Source organism: Bacillus rossius, chromosome 18 (assembly GCF_032445375.1).
Source record: "Bacillus rossius redtenbacheri isolate Brsri chromosome 18, Brsri_v3, whole genome shotgun sequence".
Taxonomy (NCBI): domain Eukaryota; kingdom Metazoa; phylum Arthropoda; class Insecta; order Phasmatodea; family Bacillidae; genus Bacillus; species Bacillus rossius.
In genome coordinates this window covers 28548155-28560524 of record NC_086345.1, presented here as the reverse complement: position 1 = coordinate 28560524, position 12370 = coordinate 28548155, and the positions used below count along the sequence as shown (strand labels likewise).

Below are 12370 nucleotides of genomic sequence, written 5' to 3'. Positions count from 1 at the left end.
AATGACTTGGGGTTAAGTGGTGGTAATTAAAACAGAGTTTTTTAGAATGGCTAATAGTTGCCAGAATGTCAATAAGAGGCCCTGCACAGAACGCACATCCATCTTGGGTCAAGACCTGGCTTAGACTGCCAGTAGCTATGGCACAGTGGTGGGGTTTAATGCCATCTCCGTGCCAAAACTGTCTCAGAGAAATTGTGAACCTAATTTACTTTTTATTTACTATTATTAAATGACACACTTGGCTGAATATATTATAACAAATCTACTATTCAGCTTAGGACATTAATTTTAGTAATAACATTAACTATTTATTAAATATTAAAAATTATATGCCAAGTGATTGACTGTGACACACAATACGAGGATTGTTGTAATCACATCTACACGCGGTGTTCACAGATTTTAGGCACTTTTGACACATATTGTGATCATGAATCAAGTGCATAATTTACCTGAAATGCTGGAGGAAAGGGGGCGCTACTATAAAGTTTCTGGCCCGGTTCGGTCAAATCGTATATCCGGGGCTGCCCACAAAGCAAGCTGCCCCACCGAGCATGAGTTGCCTACCTGCACACCACCTAGGGGGAGATAGCAGAAGTACTTCAGCATTGCGACTTACATGTTCAATTTGAATGAAGATAATTGGATCCACAGATGAGCTTTGCTGAGCATCATATTATCGATGTGTACTCAAAATCACAGGAAAGAAGTAAAAATTATTATGGTTAGACCACTTATTTTTGTCCAAAGATAATTTTAATAAGTTCCTTATGTTTATAGAAATGAAAGTAAAATAAAAATATCGTTTGTAGTGTGAATAATATTTATATTTGAATTAAATGTATAATTTAATACATATACATATTTGGCAATCGGCGGAAGAATACACACATTCACTGGTCGGTAGCCGCGCAGGCGGCTTTCAATGTATTGATGGCGGGAGCAGTTCGAGTCCGTTCACTGCACTGCACTGAGAGCATGTTGGTTGCATACGCCTGGCTGAGTTGTCGATGAGGCATAATGTCCTGTGCATCCAAAGGGAGCACTTGCGGTCAGCATCAATATAATTGAATACAATAAGTTAATAGTAACTAGCTATTTAATATCAAGAGGTGGCCACATCTCCATTATAACACGATATGTTTGAATCCATTTTCTTTCTCATGTTAATTGTTTCCCCGTTTCAGTTAGGCGCATTAAACATTAGCTGGAATGTTGTGTATGCATTGTAGTGACGCCGTCCCCGCTACCTCTGAGTATTTAGACGTGATTTTGTTCAGTTCGTGATCTCAGGGAAGGTTCGGCCTTGTGGCTAGAGGTAGGGGTCAACGCAGTAGGGCCCCCCGAGCTGTTGAGGCCACTCGGGACGCCTGAATAATAACACAAAACCTCTTCAGATAGTTCGTGAATTTAATACAGCACAGCCCAATACATGGTGCTGCCCGTTCTGGCCGTAACGGTTTGCCCGACGCGACTAGTCACACGCGCAGCTCACTTCCTCAGTGGCGGCTCACGATTCTTATGCGCGTGAGGGGCAGACTCGTTTACGTGATGCGAAAGTTACAAAAGACACTCTGACATGGCACACGATATTTTGAAGCACAATACACTACACTAATACCTAGCTCTGGATTAAGTTTGGTGGCGCACTGCCGTACGACGGTGATACATAAGCCCTGACATGACGAATTATACTTAGGCGAACAACTATTCCACTAATACATTACACTTGATAGACTGGGCTAGCAGCACGTAGGCCCGTGTCTCCGGCGACTCTACGTGGTGTCTAGGTGTGTCCCAGGGACTGAATCGTTATTAAGTCTGATAGCACGTGTCGCCTGCTGGCTGCCCCGTGCGGGCCAAAACTAAATAGCCGGTAGGCTAGGTTGGGCGTGAAGCGCCGACGTGAAACCACATAATCTCCCCACAGTACTTACGTATGACGTGGAACACTCATCTTGAGCACTGATTGAATTAAGTTAAGTACCTCATGGTAAATTTAGGCCGACCGCGGAACTGTACAAAAGGTTGAAAAGAAATTACACTATGGAAAACTACATGTCGGAGAATGCAAAGTTTGAAGGTTCCGCGTTGCGCGCAGGCTGCCGGCCTCGTTGAGCTCTCGAAGGACACTAGCGGTGTCGCCGCGCGCGACCCCCCTCCCCCGCCAGCCCTCCCGCGGAAACGTGTGAATTTCGCGGGAAACTGAACCGGCCAGGTTCGGGACAAATCGCACATTGAAACATGATTTTGCAAAGACTTAATTATTAATTAATAAAAAATAATGTTTAATAAAATCCTGTGGAAAAACATAATTATAACAATTTGTTGTAGTGCGGCGGAAGGATATGCCACACCCGGCCGGATCCTTGCGCCGGTGTAGCACTCGTTGTATGGCGTTCGCCTCGTTGCACGAACTGCACTTTGCTGCGCGCACGGGCGCGTTCGGTGCACACGCTTTTGCGAGACGTTGATGAGGCATAGCGGTCTATGCGACAGAGGAGCATTGGCGGTCGGCGTCAGTAGGAACAGTTTTAAATTACTGTTTTTTTTTGTTTTTTTTTTAAAAAACGTTGGAGATTCTAATTCGTATTTACTATCATCTGATGTTATGAGGCACCATTTTTGCAAATGTATTGGGCGGAACAGTATGGCGGATGGTATCTCTGCATGCATCTACTGACAGCTCCTTGCTCTATGGTTTCTCCTGATTGTACTCATGTAGTCTATGACTTGATTGTTGACATGCGTGACGCGACAGTTGAGCGCAGAGCGACGGCCAAAATCAAATCTGATAATTTTTGAATTTGTTTATTTATTTCTTATCTGATAGTTGTATAGTTGTATTTCAGTTTATATAGTCTTTGGCGATGGCGCTGCTGCGCGGCCTGAGGCCGCTGGGACCGCCGAGGCGGTGGGCCCACAACGGTCCCAGCTACGAGACCCTGGAGGTGCAGAGACTGTGCGGGGCGGACGCCGGGGTGGTTGTCCTGGGACTGCGGCGGCCCGAGGCGCGCAACGCGCTCAGCCGGCGCCTCGTGGCGGAGCTCGGGGACGCCGTGGGGCGAGTGGGGCGCGACAGCGGGGCGCGGGTCGTGGTGCTGCGCAGCCTCGTGCCGGGGGTGTTCTGCGCGGGGGCGGACCTCAAGGAGCGGCTGGGGATGTCCGAGGAGGAGACCAGGCAGTTCGTGCCGACCTTGAGGCGCCTGGCGGGCAGCATCGAGGGGCTGGCGCCGCCGGTGATCGCCGCGATGGACGGCGCGGCGCTGGGTGGGGGGCTGGAGTTCGCGCTGGCCTGCGACCTGCGCGTGTGCTCGGCCGACGCGCGGCTGGGACTGGTGGAGACGCGGCTGGGGATATTCCCCGGGGCCGGGGGCACCCAGCGCCTGCCCCGCCTCGTGGGCCCGGCGCTGGCCAAGGAGCTCATCTTCACCGCCAGGTGCGTCCCCTGCGTGGGTCTTTACCACAACGCCGAAATACCACAACGCCGAAATACCACAACGCCGAAATACCTTAACGCCGAATGTCAAAATTGACCACAACGCCGAAATAACAACTGAATGAATTTGTGTGTGTTTCTTAAATGTAACTTAACGCCTAAATACCACAATAAAACCTAACCTTACCCAACCGAACCTAGCGTAATATAACCTAACCTAACTTAACCTAGCCTAGCCTAACCTAGCCTAACCGAACCTAGCTTAGCCTAGCCTAGCTTAGCCTAGCCTAGCCTAGCCTAACCTAACCTAACCTTTGTGGCAGTCCTGCAATGACATTTTTTGGCGTTAGTGTATTTCGGCGTTGTGGTGCGTCTCCTGCGTCCCCTGTCGCGCCATACCTGTCACGTATCCTCCATGGGTAAATATGTAGTTGGGCGATATGTGTTAAAAAAAAAATTTTAAATCCGAAAATACTTTTATTCTATGCTCTTTAACTTCCTCTTTTCATTAAACCCGGCGGAGATAAGAAATTCCAAATACTTTAGGATATATTGTATTTTTTTAATTTTCATCACAATACCTGTGCATTCATGCAGCGTGTACCATTGTTTCTTGTTTACGTGTACCCGCCTCTAACTTAGGTGAGTTTTTAACGTTTCGAATTTTAATGTTTTATTTGTTATTTGGATATTGTGCAAGTAGGCCTAATAAGTAAAAAAAAAATTACGTGAGTTCCTATTGTTCATCCTTTGTCCCGGTTTGTTAGGTCATGTCAGTTACATTATAAATACTTTAAAACTAAACCATTAAAATTAATTCACATTATTTTTAATGTCCACTTAGTTTGAAAGTATTTATACTGTAATTGACCTGACCTAATCGACCATTTTAATTAATTAGGTATTCACGAACACACGGCAAAATAAAATTTTCGGCGGTCGAATGATTGCATAGGTCTTGTATTGCAAAATAAGAACAGCGATATCTCCTAAAGTATTTGTAATTTCTTATCTCCGCCGGGATTTATGAAAAGAGGAAGTTAAAAAGCATAGAATAAAAGTATTTAAGGAATTTAAAAATTTTTTTTTAACAAATACCTATCGCTCGACTACATATTTACCCCTTGATGTCTAGGGACTGGTAAACTTCCCAGGTTCAGCATAGATAACACAGTTCTCTACGCACACGAGCAACCAATGTCAGTTCAACGGCCGCTGACTTGCCGAGTCATCTCAGTTTGTTTGCCTGTGATCGGGATACTTCTTCGACTCATTGGCTCTATTTCAAACGTAGCTTAAAGTTGTACGTATTTGAATTTTAGCCCGTCGCGGAATGAATCCGGAAATTATTTCCGGTCTCTAATGATGTCTGCGTTTTTAAATTAGTACATCCAAGGATCCTTGATACAAAAAAAAATTGAGATGTAATGGTGAATTATGATCATATTATATCAAATTAAAAATCTGAGGTAATACTCTGATATCGCGGCTTTTTAGAACGGAACGGAAAAATATTCAAAAACATGGCGTTCGCACATTACGTACGTCCCTAAATTCACTCTGAAGTTTCGTAATTCCTACTAGTTTGTAAATTTTATTTTTAAGAACTTTAGTCAATGTAGATGTTGTAATAATAAACTAAGTTAAAATAATGACTGTATTGCAATTGTAAGGAATTTTTAATGCTTATATTTTATTTTGGTTTTGGATTTGAAGTACCTACGTACTATTTTGAGTGACATAATGGACAAGTCTAATGGAAGGCAAAATATTTGAGTGGGATTGTTAACGACGTTCTTTTTTTTGTGAGGAATATATGCTGTGCACTGAAGTAGCCGACACATTTAATTTTGCAGTCTTTCCAAAGAATTTTTTGATTACAGTCGTCGTATATTCTGTGTTTGATATGGCTGGGGTTTCATGTATCCAAGTTTATCCCTGGATCCTGTAGGCTTGATCCTGAAATTGCGAAATAGAAAGAATTATGATTGTAGGTTGAAAAAAAAAATCCATTTTATTTGACTTAATGATTGTAATTCATTATTAAATGACAAAAAAAATTTTTTTTAATGTACAGGATATTTCGACGTACCGTACTGAGCTCAACCAGCAAACATCATGTACCACAGGTTCAAAGCTTCAGGATCCAGGGATAAATTTCAGTGTACGAAACAGAGAAATTAGCATATTTTTAATTCTCCATAGTTGGCTACAGTTGTGCTAAACAAAGATATACATGATCGCTGGAAAAACAAAAGGTTTTTTTTTTTTTTTTTTTTTTGCAGTTTTGCATTTTTGTAGCTAGGCCCTTTTGAATTTTTATATTATATTCTTCTATTGTGGTCACTTAATTTCTTGCTGCTAAATTCATCAGTAAATAGCACAGATTCACTTTACAGTAAAGTCCTGGTACACTTTTGACAGGTCACAGTAAAGCAACGAAACAAGATAGATAGAAATGTGAAATCTTCGCCAAATAAAAGGTAAACTCATGTGACAAGTTAATAGTGCACCATGACTTTACGGACTCAGTGTGTTTGTGTGTGAGTGTGTCTATATATAGGTAGATGAAATAATTTTCATTTGCACAAGATTAAAAGAAATCAAATTTTTAATAAAAAAGTTGTGTAGGTATATTAAGTTAGAGTTATTGTTGTATTCATCATTATTTCACCGGGTGCCCTAGGAACCTCACGACCCCCTTATAGTTAGAGACTGGAAAAATTCGCACTTTCAGTGACCTCTAGGATAGACTTCGCAATCCCCCACATAAGCAGGCAAATTACACCTGCTGGTTGGCTATTGACTCGTGAGACATGTCAACTGAGATGCTTGTGATTCGATACTTTTGGTTGAAGGTTTTTCATTGGCTCAATGTCCTTTCAGATGAACTGTGAGCCAATCGCAGAAGCAAATTTAAAGGTAAAGTTGTTTGGATTCTAGTATATCACGAAGTGAATTCGCGAATTTTTCCGGTCTCTACTTAGGGGTCGTCCATTAATCACGTGATGTTTTTTTTTAGCATATTTTTAACCCTCCTCCCTCCTAGTGATTTGTGGTGAGGTTTTAGACTCTCTCTCCCCCCCCCCCCCCCCCCAAATAAATCACTTGTATTTTTTTTGGTACAAAACATTTTTAAAAATTTCAAAATGTTATCTTTAAATATAGGTATAATCTAATTTAATTCTGGAAACTTACGCACAGTGATAAAAATGTCCAGACACACATTAAGGTTGCAGGTTTATTCTCACTGGCATAAAAATAATAAAGGAAAGGCTTATATGTGATTTACGCATGCATTCGGCGCCAAAATCACAGTCTTACTGGCGACTGGCAAGCCGAGCCGGGTGGTTCACGTTGCGGCGGCGGGGATATTGTTGCCTGGCTACGGCGAGTCAAGGTCATGCATCGCTTTCCGGTTCGGTAGAAATCGGGCGGGAAAAAAAACACGTGAGATCTCTCTACACCCCACCCCCCTACCCTTCTTGTGATATTTCGTGATTTTTCCCGACCCCCACTCCCCCCCCCCCCCCTTTCGAGCCTCACGTAGTTAATGGACGATCCCTTAAGCTGGGTTTACGATTGATTTCCTTAAGAATTATAACTTAACATGGAGCACACGATTAAGTCAAAATTACATTTTCCAGTTTAAGATTGACATAGAAGTTTTTAATTCTAACCAATCACAGCACAAAACACATGGTCGGCCATTGTTCGAAACGGAGAAGCAGGTTTGAAATAGGTTATTGACAAATGGGATATCTATTTTTCGAAATGGATGATGATTACAAATGACAAATATACGAATTCTAACCCAAAATACTGCCTCGCTCGGTCCAATAATAAGAGACAAACTTCCGGTTGAAAGGTTCCGGTTTGTTGTGATTGGTCGCTTCCCTTAAAGTCTTAACGAAAAATATAAAATATAACCATTTCTGTTAAGTCTTTAGTCATCATATGGTTCGCACACGACCCGTCAAAATTCACACACGACAATCATAAACCAAACCACTAGTTTACATAGAGTAACATGGTAAGTACACGACTAAGTCTTAAGTCTTAATTCTTAATTTTCAATCGTAAACTCACCTTTACAGTGAAGTGTTTGTCGCAGCAGAGGTGTCGGGAACGGACCGAGGGCAGAGCGATGAAGGGCTGCTGTGTTGCAGGGTGTTTGACGGGCGGGAGGCGTGGCGCATGGGCCTGGTGAACCACGCGGTGGAGCAGAGCGCGGGCGGTGACGCGGCGTACGAGCGAGCGCTGGAGCTGGCGCGCGAGATCCTGCCCAACGGGCCGGCAGGCGTGCGGCTGGCCAAGTTCGCCGTCGACAAGGGCCTGGGGGCGGACCCCGGCACGGGCGGCGCCCTGGAGGAGGCGTGCTACGCGCAGCTGCTGAACACCAGGGACCGCCTCGAGGGACTGAGGGCCTTCCGCGAGAAGAGGGCGCCCGTGTACACCGGCGAGTGACACGGCTCCCTCGCGAGAAGAACATACCGTCGCCTGGTGAACAATACCGCCTGACCTTTTTTTTTTTTTAACGAAACTGACGAGTGACGATACTAGCCTCGCGCAAGACACGGCATTTCAGGTTCCGGATCATCACCTTACATGCTCCCTCACAAGGAGAACGTACCGTCGCCTAGCGAACAATACCGCCTGACCTTTTTCTTTTAACGAAACTGACGATTGACGATACAAGCCTCGCGCAAGACACGGCATTTCAGGTTCCGAATCATCACCTTACCTGCTCCCTCACACCCTCACAAGGAGAACATACCGTCGCCTAGCGAACAATACCGCCTGACTTTTTGGTACCAACGCACTCTAGTGAAGGTTTCGCATCCACCGTTAACGTTTGTTACGGCAAACAATCCTACAGATAGCAGAACCATCGCACAAAAAATTGGAACTGCCTAAACACTATGGCCCCCCACATTCGATTACGAGCCCTGGACCCAGGATAGGAGACGCCTGCCCTCCCCCCTTTTATTTTACAGTCACATGCTACATTATAATTGCATGGTTATTTCTTACCTGCACTCTTTTTAGACTGTACAGGGTATAATTATGGTTACTATTTTATAAGTCCAAACTAAGCTTTGTTTATAAAATATTTAATATGTTTTTTTAGTTTGTAAAAAATTATGATAGTTGAACTTTTAAAAATAAATGGGCCCTGGACCCAGCCCCACCCTTGAAAAGGGGGGGGGGGGGGGCCTTATGCTAAACACAGGCACTGCAGTAGGCTCTATGCTACGGCAATAGGAAAAAAAAGTATTCAAATTGTTGTTTTAAAATGAAAATATAGCTTTACCGTAAATTCACACTTACATACTTAGCGGGTATTTTTTACCCTGTTGTAAAGTTACAGAAATGAAAAATTAGGCGGTATTGTTAGCTAAGCGATGCTATCTTCATTTATCGATGTAATGAATTGTGTCATGTTTCAACCAAAAAAAAAATCTTCCATTGCATCAGCTGTTTTTACAGGGCAAAAACATTTTAGTTTTTAAACACTAAAAACTTGAAATAGCTCATCTGACAATAGTGAGTTGTTCACTCTGTTAGATTGCTAGCCAGGGAATTATATAACCTTAGCTTTCGCCAGTGTAAAATTACTTGTTAATGGGTTGTTGGTGGTTGGAAACAAATTTGGATTTCTTACAACGTGGTGTAGATAATAACCTTTAAAGTGATGCAGTGAGTCAGTGTGAGATATTGCGATGAAAAGGATGAAGACTGTCGCAGTAGTGGCCGAGAATAACTGGAGTTATGTTCAGAGGATATGCGGATGCTTTTTGTGAATTAACTCTATTTGATTCGTAGGTGTTCAAAGAAAACTATGTATTCACAGTTTCAAATATTTAAAAAAAAAAAAATTGTGTTTTCATCTACATAGCTTGATGCCAGTAGTATATATATTTTTTACTTCGTAACAGAAGTCTGCACACCACGGAAAAATAGCAAAACTGAGAAATGGTCATGAAATTCACTGAAAAATTATTGAAATAAACAGTAATTGTGCTAAAAAAAAAATTCACTAAATTTTAATTTTTTGGCAGCATTTCGCTGAATTGAATTTTGTTCTGATGAAAATTATGTGCATGTAGGTCGGTAATGGGAAAAAGGAAAATTTTCCATCCCGCACCTCCACAATGAGTTCAAATGTCTTTCTATGGCTCGAGACGTTCTCTTGCGTGTCAAGATAACTGCAGGCCAATCGCTTAGGTGGAAGGAACGCACAGATATTTTAAGGGCTGTGAAATATTCTGCGAGAAGGTAAACATTTCTGCTGAGAGGTCAAACAAAAATTAAAAAAGATCTGGCGAATGACAATGTACTTGGGTCTCAAAATAATGAGAAGCCACGTATGGGAAACCTAATACAGTTTAGTGAGTTTTTGAAAGTCATCGGGAATTATTTGCTTGTCTTGTAGGTTAAAAAAAATAGTGCGTGGAGTCCCTCCGCGCGGAAGAAGTGAAACTTTGTAATGTGGAAATGAAAATAGGAAGGGGTAGAAATTGATTTTTAGTGAAATCATGTTGTATCAAATCAAACTAAAATAAATCATGAAATCATTCAACAGTAAAAGCTGTTTATTTAATTAAGCGGACGGGTTGGCCCCAAGGAGAAAATTGACGTGGCGAGACCTCGTGGACATAGAGAAATGACACACACTCACTATGTATTTATGTGTCTATGAAACACGCATTCACTCTCGCTCTGTCTCTTTCTATTCCCCCTCCCCAGGAGCGTTAAACGATTAACGCAACCTTGTTGGAAGTCGCATTAGAAGTTTCACTTCAAAAAGAGTTTAGTTGTAAAACTGCACTCCGTGCCTGCAAACAGCGTCGTTTATGTCCTTCTGGAACGCTGGTAACTGGCGAACCTCTCCAGCGGATGCGAGGAATGCGACGTGTGTCAAGATAACGACGGGTTACCGGCGATTAGCCATGAGAGGGAGACGCCAATTAATTCCTTTTCTTTCTTCTCTCGTGTCTCGTTTTTACTTATGATTTTCACCAATTTTAGTAATAAGCAGAAGCCATGATGAAAACTGTTACAGTGACTGGGGACTTCATTGCAGAATAAAAAATAAAAATAAAAAATTTGAACGTGGAAGAAACTAGACTAACAGATGGTGCCATATTTCTTTCTTTTTTTTTCATTATATGTCCTAATAAATAGGATTTTTTATGGGTTACCCTCAGAAAAAAATAAAAGAATATATGTCTGTTTATTAAGACTTTACCATTACAATTAGTTTTAGGTACATTTGTTCTACAGCCAATATTAAATTGAGTTTTAGTGATTAGCAAAAAAAAATTTATATATGTATATGTATGTATGTGTGTGTGTATATATATAAGATGGACAAGTAGTGGAGGTAATTTTACAACTCAAAATTCATTATGTGTACATTGATGTGATTGAAGGGCTCTCTATGAAGAATTTAAAGCTAGGAACACATTTTTATAGCACTAAAATAACAAAACGAATGAGAAATTTAGTTGCTTATGTTAATAATTATTATTTTAAAGTGTAGACTGTTTTCATCCATGGCAGCTGCTGCAGTAATTTTAGTTGTGCCCTTATGGTTTTCTGTATTATTTGTACCACTGCTGTCCTTTCATAAAATTTTGCTGTTGATGGCTTCTCTGTTGTACAAGAGCTGGTAAATATTGTTCAGGAAATACACTTTTATCACAGAAGTAATATAATCTTACAAGCATACTTTCCATTTTACATGCATATAAAATAGATGGTATTTAATATTTAATGGTTCATTTGTTTCAGCCCTCATGTAACCAACATCGTAAGCTATGTTCATAGATAGGTAGTAAGTAGTAACTGTCATGAATTTTTTTTAGAAAACCTTATAAATCCTGGCATTTGGTTCTGTTGATAGAGTGGCCACACTGTGGTTTCCTTTTATAAACTTTTAGTGTGTTGGGACACTAGTGTTATATATATATATATATATATATATATATAAAACTATTGGTGTATGTGTTTGATTAGTCACCATGGAAGTGAATTATTTTTGTATTCAAATATTTATAAGGTTTTGTGTTGGGTATGTAACAAAAGTTATGTACATAATAAGATATTGAATTATATTTTTGGGAGAAAAAAAGTCAATTTTTTATCCTCAACTTAAGCCACAGCTCAAACACCGAGTTAGTTATTTTATTTTCTTGCCATTTCTATTAAGGAATTTTTCCTGTAAATTTATTTTGATAACTCTTGAATTTTTTTTCTTAAAACATGTTTATTATATGTCATTTCTGAAGAGAATAAAGTCATGAAAGTGTGTGGCATTTTACCACTGTTAAATAGTGTTTGATTAGTATCTAGCAACAGTTGTTCGAGACAGAACGTGAAATCCAATAGAACTGTCGTGATGAATTGACAGGAAGGTCAAGCCCTGATTCATCCAGTCATTCATTCTGAAAGACATCCTCCCATGCCGACTGCTAGTGTAAGCATTCATCTTGGCTAGGGACTGCTAGTGTAAGCATTCATCTTGGCTAGGGACTGCTGATGAAAGCCGTCCTCTCGGCTAGCGACTGCCGAGTGCAGATTCTACGCAAGCTGTACAGCTAGGTTGTTGACGTCACTCAGGAACGCTAATGTTTGTACATACCGCTTTTATTTTTGTATTAATTTATTTGCTGAAGAATATGAGTTTAAATATATTTAATTAAAGAATAGTGAAGAAATATTACAATTTTGTTTTTGTGTGTGATGTTTCTCTGTGCCACAGTTTACTATCATCCAAATTTAAGTTAACTGAAGATGGTTTCGTGGTACTACGAACCGAAGCTTCTTTTTAATAAATTACAAGTGTCGTAAAAAGTTGTACGAAAAATTGTTAAAGAAAGAGAAAATAGCTTTGACTTTTGAAATAAAACAGAAAAACACATTGCA

General features: G+C 40.9%; 1 protein-coding gene across 1 annotated transcript; it reads left to right on the top strand.

The window, feature by feature from the left end:
* The first annotated feature begins 2738 nt into the window (after positions 1-2738).
* Positions 2739-7969, top strand: LOC134541455 (methylglutaconyl-CoA hydratase, mitochondrial). The gene is made up of 2 exons (XM_063384923.1): positions 2739-3439; positions 7609-7969. The coding sequence occupies exons 1-2, from the start codon at positions 2871-2873 to the stop codon at positions 7904-7906; spliced, it is 867 nt and encodes a 288-aa protein (XP_063240993.1). The 5' UTR covers positions 2739-2870; the 3' UTR covers positions 7907-7969.
* The last annotated feature ends 4401 nt before the right edge of the window (positions 7970-12370 follow it).

What these genes read in the sequence shown, in the direction of transcription:
- LOC134541455 (XM_063384923.1), top strand. Translation starts at nt 2,871, where the DNA reads ATGGCGCTGCTGCGCGGCCTGAGGCCGCTGGGACCGCCGAGGCGGTGG. An exon ending in GAGCTCATCTTCACCGCCAG is followed by an intron (nt 3,440 to 7,608) that starts GTGCGTCCCCTG and finishes GCTGTGTTGCAG; the next exon opens with GGTGTTTGACGGGCGGGAGG.